The sequence below is a fragment of the Myxine glutinosa genome, chromosome 1, assembly GCF_964187855.1.
Source record: "Myxine glutinosa chromosome 1, kmMyxGlut1.1, whole genome shotgun sequence".
Classification (NCBI taxonomy): Eukaryota; Metazoa; Chordata; class Myxini; order Myxiniformes; family Myxinidae; genus Myxine; species Myxine glutinosa.
In genome coordinates, this window is record NC_136261.1 from 81,299,356 (window position 1) to 81,315,440 (window position 16,085).

At 40.8% G+C, this 16,085-nt stretch overlaps 1 protein-coding gene across 1 annotated transcript in view; it reads right to left on the reverse strand.

Moving 5' to 3' along the window:
- Positions 1-6,506: 6,506 nt before the first annotated feature.
- The window catches only part of LOC137425576 (excitatory amino acid transporter 3), a 68,792-nt gene continuing 59,213 nt past the window's right edge, over positions 6,507-16,085 (reverse strand). The window contains 4 exon segments of the mRNA XM_068114146.2: positions 6,507-9,156; positions 9,349-9,483; positions 11,221-11,415; positions 12,768-12,890. Coding sequence (XP_067970247.2) covers positions 8,829-9,156; positions 9,349-9,483; positions 11,221-11,415; positions 12,768-12,890 — 781 coding nt within the window. The 3' untranslated portion in view covers positions 6,507-8,828.

The following is a 16,085-nucleotide window of genomic DNA, read 5'->3' on the forward strand; positions in this document are numbered from 1 at the left end:
TTAAAACCATCACTATTTAACATCCATGTGAATGACCAAACCATCCACTTTCAAACCAGAAGTTTTATCTACGCCGATTACCTGTGCCTAACAACACTGCGGAGAGACCTCAAGCAGGTGGAATATATTATTTCCGATGCCTTGACCAACTTGTCATCATATTCTATGAAGCTGTGTGCCATTACCTGTGTGCTAACCCAAACAAAACTTACGTCTGTGCCTTCTATCTGAAGAACTAAAATGCAGACTGAAAGTTGGAAATGTTGCGGAATGGAACCAGGCTGGAAAACGGCAACAATCCTGTGTAACTCATAGTGACCCTAGAACGGCCTAGATCATTTCCTGATGTGCAAAGTCCATGTAAAAGGTCAGTACACTCCTCAAAAAGTTTGTGAATCCTAAGTGGGGAGTCAATACAACCATCTGCTTTTCCATGGTGGAATATGCAGGCCCAGTTTGGGAACGATCAGCCCATGTCAAGAAGATGGACCCGAGCTGGTGTTACATGAATGGCTGTCTGAAACCAGTCTGTATCTGCTTGCAGGTATTGCTCCACCTCATATTATTTTGGCAGTAGAAAGCCAGATAGAACACCTTAGCTTAGACCATCAAATGAAGAGTCACCTTGTTCATGATAATCCAGTGATCCCTCCAAAGGAGCTTCCTATCATCAGTCCATTCACTAGACTGCAATATATTCTCAATGAGGTTGAACCTTTAGGATGAAAGATTGCATTTGGCCTCAGAGGATGAGCTAGTAAACCTTGAGCCAACAGAAAAGACCCACCAGGCGCCGATCAACCATGGACAACCTGGCGCAGCCTGAATAGACTACGTGCCAGCGTTGCAAAGTGTAAAGCAAATATGCTGGAATGGGGCTAGAGTAAAGATGATGCCAACTGTGAGTGCAGTGTTGGACTCCAGACAATGAAACATCTAATGAGATGTGGCACGTTAAATGAGGAATGTTCTTCAAAAGGATCTGGCAGAGGCTAATGACGGAGCTCTTCTGTATGCCCACCAACGGCAACCATTCATGTGATGGCACGAGATGAATTGATGAGCAGATGGGATGCCCAGCTTAGCGTCCATTAGAGGGCCGGCACATTTTTTTGATGACAGTTGTTAACTAAGTATCTTCCCACACAGTGGGGGCATCATATGACTGCAATACAAAGCTAGTGAGACCTAATGTCGTTTACATTTCATTATGGGATATTTCTAAACAAATCGTGCTTAGATTAGCTATCGATATCTCGAAATACCAATCCCGAATAGGTATGTAGTTTATCTAGAATAACCGTTCAGATATTTAACCTTTACACATTTGCAACTAGACTGTTTAGACCTTTCATTTAGTACATCCTTCAATTTATTTGCCAAACAAAACAAGTCCTGGCGAGAGTCTGCAATCTCTGATTGCTCTTTCTTGTTCAGTTATTGTTTTTGGTAATTTGTAGACAAATTACAAAGTGGGAAAAGTAGAGTCAAACAAAGCAAGTGCAGAACTATTGGCAATCAAATATTTTACCCTTGCAAAATGAGTACGTGCAGCATCAGTCCAGGAAAAGTCAGCAGTCTTGTGCAGGAGAGCACGGAGACCCTCCAGCAGAGCAGATTCATTTGGAATGAATGTGGAGTACCAGGAAATCAGGTTAAGAAAGAATGCTGGGCAGAGGTTTCTTTTGGAGGTGGTGTTTCTGTTACTGCCATCATTGAGTTTGGGCTCAGGTTGTTTTCTGAAATCACATGACCCAGAAAAGAAAGTTCAGTCTTCCTGAAGTGGCATTTCTATTCATTCAGTTTTTATCCCGCTTGATCAATACTACGCAAAACAGGTTGACGGCATTCCTCATGTTTCTCAGGAAAGGAACCATTGACGATGATGTAATCTAGGTACCAATGGACACCCTCCTGTCCAACTAAAAGCTGTGACATATTTCGCTGGAATGGACTGGGAGTGGAGACAGCGAAGTTCAGGGAAGACCTCCTCAATGTGTGGGAGGCGATCACTGTCTATTACAATCAACTTATCGGTCTCGCGCAAATCCACACACATTGTTACCTCCACGACCGAAGGTGGGTGGAGGTTATTTTTTCACCCCTGTCTGCTTGTTACTTGCAAAATCGAAGATTTTTCAAGTATATTTGTCGGTTGCATTTGTGGTTCTGACTGTCTGTCTGGTTTGTCTTTCACCGGCCTACAGGTCACAATTCTAAACCGATCGTCACGAAACTTCACCAAATTGTATAGGTCGTCCCAATTGAGAAGCCTATTGTTTTTTTGGGTCAAAAGGTCAAAATAGGCCAAAGGTCACCAACTTTGCCAAATTTCTAAAATCCTCAATTTTCATTCAATTGACTTGAAATTTGAAGAGGACTTGCATATCTGGTCACTGAATTCAACCACCAAGTATATTTGAGGTCAACCTAGGCCAAAATTTCAACATAGGCCAAATTTCCAAAATCCTAAATTTTCATCCGATTGACTTGAAATTTGAAGAGAACTTGCATATCTGGTCACTGAATTCAACCACCAAGTATTTTTGAGGTCAACATAGGCCAAAAGGTCAACATAGGCCAAATATCTAAAATCCTCAATTTTCATCCAATTGACTTGAAATTTGAAGAGAACTTGCATATCTGGTCACTGAATTCAACCACCAAGTATTTTTGAGGTTAACATAGGCCAAAAGGTCAACATAGGCCAAATATCTAAAATCCTCAATTTTCATCCAATCGACTTGAAATTTGAAGAGAACTTGCATATCTGGTCACTGAATTCAACCACCAAGTATTTTTGAGGTCAACATAGGCCAAAAGGTCAACATAGGTCAAATTTCTAAAATCCTCAATTTTCATCCAATTGACTTGAAATTTGAAGAGGACTTGCATATCTGGTCACTGAATTCAACCACAAATTATATTTTAGGTGAACATAGGCCAAAATGTCAACATAGGCCGAATTTCTAAAATCACCAATTTTCATTTGATTGCCTTAATTCTAAGAGGATTTACATATATGGTCACTGAATTCAACCAACAACTATTTTTGAGGTCAACATAGGCCAAAAGGTCAACATAGGCCAAGTTTTAAAAATCCTCAATTTTCATCCGATTGACATGAAAATTGAACAGCATTTGCACATTGTCATTAAATAGGGAAAGTAACTATTTGAGGTCAAAAGGTCAAAGGTCAACTCAAGGTCAACCTTACAAAATCATCATTTTTCATTTGAAAAATCGTCACTTTTCTTCCTCTTGACCCGAGCTTTGATCAAGATTGTCAATTTTAATCTTGATGAAATGGATAATTTGCTGCATCAATGGAATTTTTTTTCTTTGGGGTGGGGGGCGGATTTTGCAAGTATCGTGCTCCGCATGACGTCTTCTTGTTTGTCTGTTTGTGAACAACATATCTGAAATGGTTGAACGGATTCGGACGAAATTTGGCAGAGAGGTAACGTATGTGATTAGATTAGATTTCATTAGATTAGATTAGATTTAATGAACAGATTTTGGTGAAGATCCTGATCCGGAACTGAGAATTTTTTAAAGTGATTCTTCAACATTGAGTGATATGGCCAAAAACGATACATAGCAGGATATCTCAAAAAGTTGTGGATGGATTTGGACGAAACTTAGTGGAAAGGTTGGATGTGCGACAAGGAAGAATTGGTTCAACTTTGGTGAATATCCAGATCCGGATCCGGTTAGTAGAATTTTTAAGCGATTCTTCATTATTGAGTGATAGGGCTAAAACCATTACATAGCACGATATCTCAAAAAGTTGTGGACGGATTTGGACGAAGCTTGGTGGATATGTGTGCGTGACAAGGACTAATCGATTCGATTTTGGTGAAGATTTGGATACGATAATTATTTAAGTTTAAAGTAACTTCACCATTGAGGGATCGGGTGAAAAGCGATATATAACATGATATTTTAAAAAGTTATGGATGACATCACTAAACTAGGTGGAAGAGTTTGTTAGGTGACAATAACAAGCCGATTCGATTTTGGTTCAGGTCCGAATCCAGATCCGGCCTATCAGTGGGATACAAAACATAAGCTGTTCAACCTGGCGGAGGTATGCTCTCTACCGAGTTCCTTTCTAGTTATCCGTCCTGTTTTTATGTGCATAATGATGATTGGGTTTCACCTTTCAGAAGAGTCTATTTTTTTCAACGATGCCTCCGTTTTCCTGTTTTATCAAATCTTGTGAGACAGCATTGCAGACATCAAAGGATAAGCAGTAAAGCTTCTGTTGAATTGGCATCAGGTCAGGCCTGGTCCTCACTTTATGTACAGATGTCTTTGCATAGCTTAGGGTTTCAATGGAGTTGGATTCAGATATCTGGCAGACTGGTATTTGATGAACCAAAATGCTTAGCACTGATGCGGGAGCATCCGTTGAAGATATCCAGCTTGAGAGAAGTGGAGAGGCCCATGCAAAGTATAGGAGTTTCAGAAGATACAAGGAAGAAGTCAGTAGGCAAAGAAAAATGGTTGCATGTCACCTGTACATAACAGCACAGGCATTGGATTTTGCAAGTGCCACCAAATGTAATCTACATTATCTAAGAGGTGTGATTCTGAAATGCTCCAGGTAAGTAACCTCAGAGTATTGAAATGGGTGAACGTGTGTCCACCAGTAGTTTCGTTTGGCATGCCTGTCCTCCAAATGTAAAGAAGGGCATCACAAAACAGGTCCTCTCTGGTTTGTTCAGAGGTGTCTATCCATAAAAGTCACACGAGGGAAGTAACTCCATACACTTGCCATTTGGGCTCTTTAATGAGAAATACTTTCACCAAAAGTCTAGTTTGCTACATTGCGTGCAGTTGTTGTACTTTGCAGAGTAGTTGGAGTAATTGGCTAAGAGCATTGCATATTCACAAAACTAACATGTGCTGTGCCTGTCGAGTCTGTGAAGATTTTGATTGTGCTGGTTTATTCAGTGTTGCTCAGTCTGGTGTCACATCTGTATCACTTCCCTTTTGGATGTGCTGGTGTTGCATGTACAGCCTGAACACCTATTGAAGTGCCGCATGTAATTGGTTTAGCTTCCAGCTTCTGCCATACAGATTCAATTTGTCCCACTATTACAAGGGCTCCGCTTCAGGTAGTGTAAGCTCCAGTTTCAAAAGAAAACCTTCGTATACGTGAGGTTAAAACTCTAGTTTTTCAATAAGCTTGCAAGTCTCATGCCATAATAGACTGGCAAGCAAAGCCAAGCTCAGGTAAAACCACAACTTACTGAGCAGTCGATTCCACTGGTATTTGTGCTCACTGACAAAACTTATTTCATTTGGCAACAACGTTCACTTTTCGCATGAAAAAGACTGCTAATGCAGTAAAAGAAGCAGAGTCTATGTCCTCATCGAAAGGGAGAATAAATGCTGCCCTTCAGCTCCTAAGCGGTGTATAAGCAATTCCTTGCATCAGAAAGTTCATCATTTACTGCAAGTATGAAGTTTTTGAACATACAAAACCAAGAAGTAAAAGGTATCGGAGGCTCACCCGTACTTTATATGAAGGCAACAGGTGGTGTAAGATAAAGGTAGCCATCCAATCTTCATCTCTAGTAATGTATGCTGGGGAACAAGCAAATGAACATGTGACTGCAGATCTTTCAGTTCAAAGCTATTTATTCATTAATATTCAGGTAAGTGAACAGTGCTATGTACGTTAACTATCTCACAATACCACACTTGGATCATTTTCAACCAGGCCAACAGCTCTTCAGATGGCCCAATCTGCCCCTGCTGTTATACCATTTTGTAGCAGGTCTACAAGGGCTCCGCATGGTTGTTGTTGTTCTTGTTGGGGGGACGGGGAGTCTATTTTTGAAATGTGCCCCCATTGGTCAGACAGCTGCTGGACCCCACCCACATTGGTTGCTTGACTCCACCCACCATGGCACCCAGATGTAATATAGCCGCCATCTTGGTTTTCTGGTCGGCCGAAGACATCAGGCCTGTTGGCCTCTGGTGATTATACATTGCCCGGGTTTGTTGCGTCAGATTTCCATTGGTTTTGTTTGGGTCGAGTGTTACTCACAATGAAGGACCACGAAAATTTTAATCATATGTGGAATAAAAATTGTTAGTAAGGTTTAATCAAGAGGATTTGAGTTGACAGAGGAGACGTAAAGTATATCATGTCGTTGATATTAACACAAGGTGAGTTGACAGCCTGAGGTCAGCAAATTGAGTACCAGATGACTGGTTATGGGGTTGTGGAAAATGTGGGGGGGGGGGGGGGGGTCATTGCATCAGCAGCACAGCCATGCCCCCAAAATTGATGCATCCAGCAGCCACAGGCTGCACACATACAGCCAACCACCTCCAACAGTCATCTCTTCCAAAACGTTTGGTTTCTATAGGTCTTGATTTCTTTTCTATATTCTTTAACACACTTGATTTTATTCACCTTTTTGAAATACACCAGCCATCCTGTACTCACATTTACCCTGAAACCGGCCTTGCGTTCAACAACAAAATCCTTACTCATTTTAAATTTTATTGCATTTGTACAATACAGTAATACACTGTTGCTTATTGAAACAACTGTGGTGCAACATGTGAAGCATCTCTAGATTACATTGAATCATATATGACAAACACCAGCCATGACGTCGATATACATTTTGGCAAGGGTTAGAGAAAGCTCCTCAGCAGCAATGAAAGTGCAAAAGTTGGAAGCAAAACGTCTACAGCTTCTTCTTTGCATTACTTTTGCATAAAGTGAAACGAAAGGCAAATTCGATGTGATCATTCACGATCACATCCGATGATTTAAAGTTTTCACTTTGTATGAAGTATGAAGAAATTTCTCATCAGAGCAAGTTCAGTGAACTTTCCCAAGAATTTCCATGAAGACAGCCATATCTTGCCTTTCTCTTGTCCTTGATTGATTGTGCCATTTAAGTCACGTGATTCACAGCCAATCATACCCACAAAGGCAAGAAGGTCGTTTCAAAAAGAATTACTCGGCCAAAAGTTACAAAAAAAGAAATTGCAAAAGTCAAATGTGAACATGGATGATCATATCTAGTCACACTGTTGTTAAAACTCCTTTTGTTTCACTTTAAACTTGATATGATCTGTAAAGTAGATGATCCACACATCAACTGAGTCAATAAGAACGTCAACCAACGCTCCAAGCTATAACTCACTGACTTCTAAAGTTAACGCATTTGCTTTCAGTTGATCAAATCCATCGTTTAACTTTTCCTACCAACTATTATATTCCAGTAAATTGTAGATAACCTGTTGTAATTACATGGCAGACAATCTCTGCTTTTCCTATTGTGCTGTTGACTTCCATAAATGTGGAAAAGGTTATGCTTTATCAGAGGAATTCCTCATTGTAAAACGAACTGATGATGCATTTGTTGATCACTTTGGCACTCCCCATCCCTGGCATGGACAAGACATAATATCCTATGAGGTCAGAATCAATGGTTGAGATTTTGACTGAATAGACTGTGAGCGAACAAGGCTTTACCAAGTAGAAAATTGATTAAGTGGTACATTTGTACACAAAGCAACAATGGTTCAAACTTTATTCTCGGATCAGAATCCTGAAATGAGTTGATCACAAGAGGCCAGAATGGTTGGCATTGGAAAGTTGCTTTGTTTGCATGCCCATCTATTCATATTATATAATGTATGTTAACCTTGATGTTTTCTTTAAGTAAACAGTATATTCTGCAGATACAAGGGAAACCTTAACATGGAAAGCTTAAATGGCAATTAATCAGTGGAAAACAATAAATAAATGGCCAAAAACAAGAAATAAGTAAAAATATCTATTTGGCCTTTCATATATAAAATCCTATACATCTAAAGATGTTTTGTCATCATAAGTTGAAAATGCAATGTTTATGAATATTTATCTAAAAAATGAACTCACTCATGAATATTGCATGCTGGTGTTTCAATAAATTCGATTCCAGGGTGAATTAGTAACCGGCATGGAGGATCTAACCGAAACAACTTGTTTTAAACACAACGCGTTCTTTATACATATTTACATCAATGGCAAACACCGCATGGAAAATAAAGTAGCTGGTTATTGGAAATGACAAATTTAAGCAAAATTGTATCGTAAATGCAGGACCATCCATCCGTCTTTGAGGGATCTGCGGACAGGTGAAGAAATGGGGAAATGGATAGATTTGCAAAAAATGAAGTTCAAACAAATGATCACATACAGTTTGCAATTTATTTTACATGTGCAAGAGCTGTTCGGGAACCAATATGCAGGTTGGGTTTTTTGCTGTGTTAATCAATTTTTATCAATCCTGGAAGAGCCATTGTTCAGGGGTTAGCAAGATTTGGCTTTGTGATCAACATGCTTCTCAACTATAGAAATTTGGTGAAAAATCTCACCCGTCCCCTATTGATGGGACAAGGTTTGAATAAGAATTCATTATGAACGAGTTAATAAATAAACAATGATTGGGAATTGATTAAAATAATTCCATTGAAGCGTGGATTAAAAGAAGAGTCCTGCAATCTCCTTAATTTGTCACAACCTTACTTGGTATCCTCCACATTCACAGCCAATCACCATGCTTTCAGCTCCATCTTTCTTTGAAAGTTGTTTAAATAACGCTCATTAAAAAGTGCTTGTGCCACGAATCACCAAATTCCATTTGTGTTTGCTTGGTTACGGATGGCTTTCTCAGAGCAAACGTTTTCTGACCAAAGGCATGCGATCACCACACAATTCTGAGCCCAGTCTTGGTTCCGTGCATCCAACTCTACCCTCTTACAAGACCCAGATTTGGGTTTCCTTCAGCTTTGAGGAGATGTGAAGATTATAGGTGGGACATCTGTTCGGGCAGGGTGGCACGATCACGTGGGTCCGAGATGAACGCTCCATTGCAGAACTCCATGTTGCTCGGTGACTCCAGTGACTTTGTGTCTTCACCTTCGGCGCAACCTTCACCACCAGCAACCACCCCCATCGCCAAAATATCTGATCTGATCGCTGAAGGCCTCGACAGGGATGCAGCATAAGGATTGGACATCTTAGGTGTAGGTGAGGGTGTCAATTCCTTGTCTAGCTCATGCCGAGCAAGTTTTGCCACAACACCAGCACCTATAGAGTCTCCCATTACGTTCACTGCTGTGCGAAAGCGGTCACTGAAGAGAAATGAGATAAAATATAGTTTCAATGAAAAATTCAAAATAATTAAACAAGTTTTCAAAAGCATCGAGAGAACCATCTACAGGCTCTGATTCCTCAATATGAAACTAAAGTAGTTGGGTGTAAGATCGAAAATTCAAGCATGCAGGACATTTTAAAATTAAGGTAAATGCAAATGTATTTCTCACAGCAGCCAATCCACAGCAATTATGAGGGTGACATCATCGGAAGGCAATCCAACTGCAGTGAGGACAATAACCATGGTGACCAAGCCAGCTTGAGGTACACCAGCTGCACCAACACTAGCTGCAGTGGCCGTCACACTGTGGGAAATGAAGGATGCCAATAAAAAACAAAACAAACAAAAAAACGAGTACAAACTTTACTCAAAATATTATGTTAAACCTGCCCTAATCACATGCTTAGCTGCCGCTGGCTGTCAACAACATGAAAGTTATGACGTCTCCTCCAAGTTTCTTCCCAATGTTGTGATATTTCACTATTATATAAATATTGAGAATACGAGATAAATATTGGAGTGGAGCGAAAGCTTTTCAGCTCTTCTGTGAGCCTCGGCCTTTCAAAGAACAGATCGATTATTCATTTGATGAAGGATTTGACGAGGTTACATTCAACTCGATCTATTCTTATGGTGCATTGTAAGTTCACGTAAGCATCACAGAGCCTGCTGTTTGATCGGAGAAGTTAAGCCACAAACCCTCCCCACCCCCCCCCCCCCAAAAACCCCCCCAAAAAACCTAAAGCTGGCTAAAGATCCCGTGATTCGGTTTGAAAAGAGTACTCCATTGTGTGCTGGCACCGAGGCCAAAATTCCTGCTCGAGGTTAGTTGTCATAAGCACGACCTTGAGTAAATGGCAGTGCTGGAATGTAGATATGGCACAGGCATGATGAGCCAAATTACTTCCTCCTGCGCCCAATTTCCCCTGCTTATTTGTCGATCAATCTTTTTTGTAGTAACATTTTCAGCTGAGTGTATCTCCTTGTGTCACTTAAGTTTGTCCACATATTCCTGCTGATGAGACACAGGCACTGTGGTAACCAAGGAGATTTGTAAACCAAGGCAAGCTATCAACACAGGCAAGATGGATTGCTGAAATTACAACATTTCATGAATGCAGCAATCGCGTTTCTTCTTATTTTGTATGCAGAACATTGCTGCAGGTAACATTATGTATCGGGGCATGGTCGTACCGCTGTTGTCCATTCCTTGTTGGTTTGAGTTTGAATTTGTCCATGGTGCCGGTGATAGCTCATCGACACTTCGTAAAAGGACACCGGGGATCTTTAACATCCACCAACTAAAGCAAACAGATTTGACGCCAGTTTAACGCCGCTCCATCTGAGGGATGGCACACACATTGATGAATTGCCCTGCTTGCGAAACACCGGAATGACAGCTGGGTCGGGATTCAGCCCAGGCTAGAGGAAAGTGTGCATAGTTCTAGGCCATCCTCCCAGCTCCCCTGTTAATATTATTACCATTTTGCCATTATCTTCGGATGGAATTGACCAATTAATTTATGGTTATAATAATTTTGATGAAAATTATAAGTTGTATGGAGTCGGGATTGGAGGACGATGCAGCAGCAATCTATGGTATGCTGATGATACCACTCTGTTGTCAGAAAGTAAAGAGGATTTGATGAAACTGCTGCAGACAATGAAGAAGGAAAAGTGAAAAGGCTGGTTGTATTTAAACTTGAAAAAAAGACTAAAATCTGGTCATTTGAGAAGATCAACATGTCGAGAAGGGGTGCGTTCCATTACCAATCAGCCTGCACGAGGCCCCAAGATATGTAATAGACAATCCATATATTATCCACATAAAATCTGATGGCGAGAAAAATCAAACAGGCAATGGGATTCATCATTCAGGAGTAAAGACTCATGCAAGCGGCTTCGTTATCACTGAAGATTATTGCCGCTTACCTAGGCCGAGCAAGTCAAGACAGCTGATCCGTTCATCTGGGGGAGATGCAACAAGTACAGAATGCCTTAAAAAAAAGAAAAAGCTCCATATTTATACCACCTCAATTACCTGATGGTGACAATTTGTCCGAGGTTGAGGTTGTAATTGTTGACCTGTGCGATAAAGATGGCAGCAACGGCTTCGTACAATGCGGTTCCATCCATATTGATTGTGGCACCAACTGGAAGCATGAAGCGAGTGACCCGTTTGTCTATGCCGTTGTTCTCCTCCAAGCACTTGAACGTGACGGGCAGCGTGGCAGAACTGAAATCAGCACAAAGTTTTTGCAATAATTATCAAAATACCCATCTAATCCCCACTTTCAACTTTTCAACTTTTTGAAAATCAACAGCTTGTGCCAGACATATGAACTCTGTATACTGTTGTTGATTCAAGTATGTGGCAAGGTCAATTGACTGGCATCCTTATATAGAGGTTGCACATGCTGATCAAGCTGCAGGTAACAATATTATTTCGATTCGAAGCTGATCTGCAAGCCAAATTGATCTCAGGAGAATTATCCTATCGCTATCACACAGTCGCAAAAATAACGCAATGAGGTAATCTGCCTCAAACTTGAGTAGTAAAAATCCAAAATAAAAATAAGATTCTGATAAAACTGTACATTTATAATTTGATGAGTACAAAAGGCAGTATATTCATAATTTTATGAGACTTTGTTGAGATGTTTTTTTAGAAAGAATTTCAGAAACAAGAATCTGCTACACATTTCCTTGGAAAAATAGAAAAAAACGGAGCTACCAAGTCTAAAAGGCCTGTGTCCATAGGTCATTTGAGTATTGTACTGCGTTCAGCTATAGGCTGGTACTCCAGCATATCTACCTCCTGGATTATGTGGAATCTAAAGCTCTCAAAATTATTGTAATTTCCCGTTATGAGGCTGAATCACAAGGCCTGTTGCTCTCACATCGCAGGCAGGTTTGGTGGTCTCCCTTTCCTCCCGTCTATTCACCACCATTGCTCCCTCGGCTCTGTCTTCTGATTCTCCTGAGAAACTCCAGGAGGATTGCACACGTTATTCCAGCAACCCCCTCCTGGCTAAGCTTCCTAAATCCAGACTGACTGCACACCTCAATTCCTTTATTCCTGGCTTTAAAAAAAATAAATCTGTAACCACCTTCCAGCAGCCATGCTGGCTCTTTTTCCTCCAGGGCTTCAAGCTGGCAGTGCATCACCACCTTGTGTCACCCCCATGATCTTTAATACCCTCATTAACTCTTCCCAACTCCTCTTATTTACTGATTTCAGTGTGTTGTGTTCTCATTCGTTCATTCTCATTCGTTCATTCTCTCTCATTCCATCTCTCTTTCCGTCTCCTGTTCATTATTCCATTCCAGTTGTGCCCAATTGTTGCTCCACTACCCAATGTAAATTTTCCCTTACACTATGAGCCTTGCTCTTGTATATAAAAAGACTGGGAACACACATTAGCTTGTTCATTTCCAAAATCTAGTTGACATTGAGGGTCAAATACTCAAGAGGATAAGGCATGGTTCAATTACAAGGAAAGGAAACAACACCATTTGTGTGATTAACCATCATGAGCGACACAGGCTACAGCATACAAGCATCTGGGTGGAATATATTTCACATACCTTGAGGAAATGAGGAGGGCAGTTGTCAGGGCATGAGTCAAACCAGCCACGAAAGTAAAGGGGTTCTTGCGCGTCACAACGAAGAAGATAAAGGGCAGAACGATAAGGCTGTGCACAGCAAGGCTGGAACAAATAATCTATATCAGTTTAGGTTAATTTGCAATTTCACAACCGAGGACGACATGGCAGAGACCCAAATATAAATCTCGATTTGATCATACAAGTGTGTTAAAAAATTAAGTGTGAATTTATACAACTTGCAAAGGTGGGCGGTCCGCTTCGAAAGTCCGCTTATCCGCTTATCCGCTGCAGCGGACTAACGTTTTCGAAGCGGATAAGCGAATCGGAACAACCCCCGGAAACCGAAGCGGATAAGCGTAAGCGGACTACTGAAAAATTAAAGCGCATCGCGATTCGCCAAATCAGCTGTTAGCCTGAGCCGTTACTCTAGAATTGTGAATATTTATTTAAGTGAATAATAAGTGAAAACTGAATATTTTATTGGACGCTAGAGCGGCAATAACGTCAAGATGGAGAGATTTCTGACTCTCCAGCCCAGCGGCAGTGCCAGGGACAGGCACACGAGCGACGCAAACCAGCAGTCCCAGCACAGCGACATCCACAACCCGGCGGTCAACATGATGGGGGACGTGGAGGACAGTCAGGAGATCTGCGCCCTGGCCCCTCAGCTCGCGCGCAGCGAGAGCAGGATGTCGCTGGACTCAATCGAGTCGGCTGAGATCAACGTGACAATGGACACAGACAATTCCTCAAGAAGGCCCACGAGGTGGAGGAGGAAGACGAGGACTAGTCAACAGACTGCTAGTCTGTTGACTAGTAGACTCTCTTGTCAAAGAAAGGACGGGCAAATTGATTTTTCTTTAATGTAACTTGCATATATTAAAATTATATTTAAATTAACTGTAGAGTAGAGTAGAGTCGAGTGGAAAACTTTATTTCAATAAATTTTGAATAAATTTTATTTAAATAAAAATGTATATTTTTGATCTTAAAAGCTTTGTTTGTCTTTGTAGTAGTTAGAAATGGCTATTTAGGCTTAAAACACATTAAATTCCCTTTAGAAACGTCAAAAAGCGCTTTAAAAACGTCGAAGCGCTTTTAAAAAATCGAATTGAAGCGGATAAGCGGATAAGCGGTAAGCGGCCTAAGATTTTCGGCCGCTGAAGCGGATAAGCGAATCGGACTACACGGGCTGGCGGAGCGGATAAGCGGTAAGCGGACTTAAAATTTTCCGAATCGCGCCCACCTTTAACAACTTGTGCCTACACTAAAACAAAAATAAAGCCAAGAAACCCTATGAATTGCCTGGCAGTGTTAACGGATCTTTAGAATCTCAGAAGGACATCTCAGAAGTAGTGTAGACACCGTCGAGACCGATGAGTTCAAGCTCCGCTATCAAACAGACTGTAAACAGTCATCCTAAGGGCATTGCATCAATGAGCGCATTGACCCTCAAATGGGGGCATCAAATCATGCATCCCATCGATTAGCATTTGCTGGTGGATGTTAAAGATCCCAGTTTATTTGGCAAGAGAAGGCCATTGTGCGTCGGAACCCTGGCAAAATTCAAAATTCCTATCCTCATGTGCAAGGGTATTGCATCATCAGAAGAGCTGCAGCGCAGTGAGGATACAACTAGTGGTTCAGATTCATTTATTTATTCAATACGCATTTGCCACCATCGATTGTAGGATTTCTCATCAGTACATGCCATTATTTTCTCCTGCCAAAGCATTCATTTGTTTTTGTAATTAATTTAAATTTATGCTTGAAAAACTAGAACGGCACTTGGTAGAGTAAATACCTCCACAAGGCTGAACAGTTTATGTTTTGTATCCCAATGATAGGCCGGATCTGGATTCGGACCTGAACCAAAATCGAAGCGGCTTGTTCTTGTCACCGAACCAACTTGTCCACAATTTCGTCCAAATCCACCCATAACTTTGAGATATTGTGTTATGTATAGGTTTTAGCCCCATCACTCAATGGTGAAGAATTACTTTTAAAATTCTAGTAGCTGGATCCAAATCAGATCTTCAGCAAAATCTAATCATTTCGTTCTTGCCACATACACTACCTCTGTCAAATTTCGTTTGAATCCATCCACAACTTTTTGAGATATCTTGTTCACAGACAAACAAACAAACGAAAAATCGGTCAGAGACAGAGGACTTGCCGGAATGTACTTTTTTATCGGCCAGTTTGGACAAATATGGCGGCCAAACCACGTGACCGATGACGTTCTCATTATTTGTTTTCTAAAATAATTTATTCCTAGATTATGCTCAAGAAATTTCATCTTGATCGGATGAAGTTTTGTACTTGTCGAATTATGACGTCATAATGGAGGCACCTATGACGACATCAATAAAATATTTTATTCCCCATGGAGAGTTCTTTACAATGAGCCATGTCTCAATTTTTTCTATTCAGCACTTTCGGAAATATAGAGGTGCAAAGTTTTTCGGTTTTTCCAAGATGGCGGCCGAACAACGTCACCAATGACGTCATTATTTGTTTTCTAAACTAATTTATTCCTAGATTATGCTAAAGAAATTTCATCTTGATCAGATGAAGTTTTGTACTTGTCGAATTATGACGTAATAACAGGAGGCACCTATGACATCATCATTAACATATTTTATTGCCCATGTAGAGTTCTTTATAATGAGCCATGTCTCAATTTTTTCTGTTCAGCACTTTCGGAGATATAGAGGTGCAAAGTTGTAAGGTTTTTCCAAGATGGCGGCCGAACCACATGACCGATGACGTCATCATTATTTTTTTTCTCCACCAGTTTATGCCGACATGACGCTCAAGAAATTGCATCTTGATTGGATGAAGTTTTGTACTTGTAGAATTATGGAATTATGACCATAATGGAGGCCTTGGGCCGAGAGTTAAAAATTGGGCACAGTCTATTCCAGGGCAAGACAAATGTGTGTAAAGTTTGGCGATTCCACGGTGTAGACGTAGTGCTGCGCACAAACAGACAGACAGACAGACAGACAAACCAACCGATCAACATACTTGCCGGAATCTTTTCCGGCAAGTAACAAACAAACAAACGGACTCAAATGCAATACCCTCTTCTCTGGCGAGGGTAATAATTAAATTTTCCCATCATCAAAATCGATCTTCTGGCCTCATCATGGATTGCCAATAGAAGTAGCACCATTTCATCTGAAATGTGTCCACAAACAAAAGGAATATTCTTCATATGCAAATTTGCTTCGAAAAGGGGTCATTACCCTGCGGCTCGCGAAGTGAAAAGCAGGCTTCGGCATTCGGTTGCAT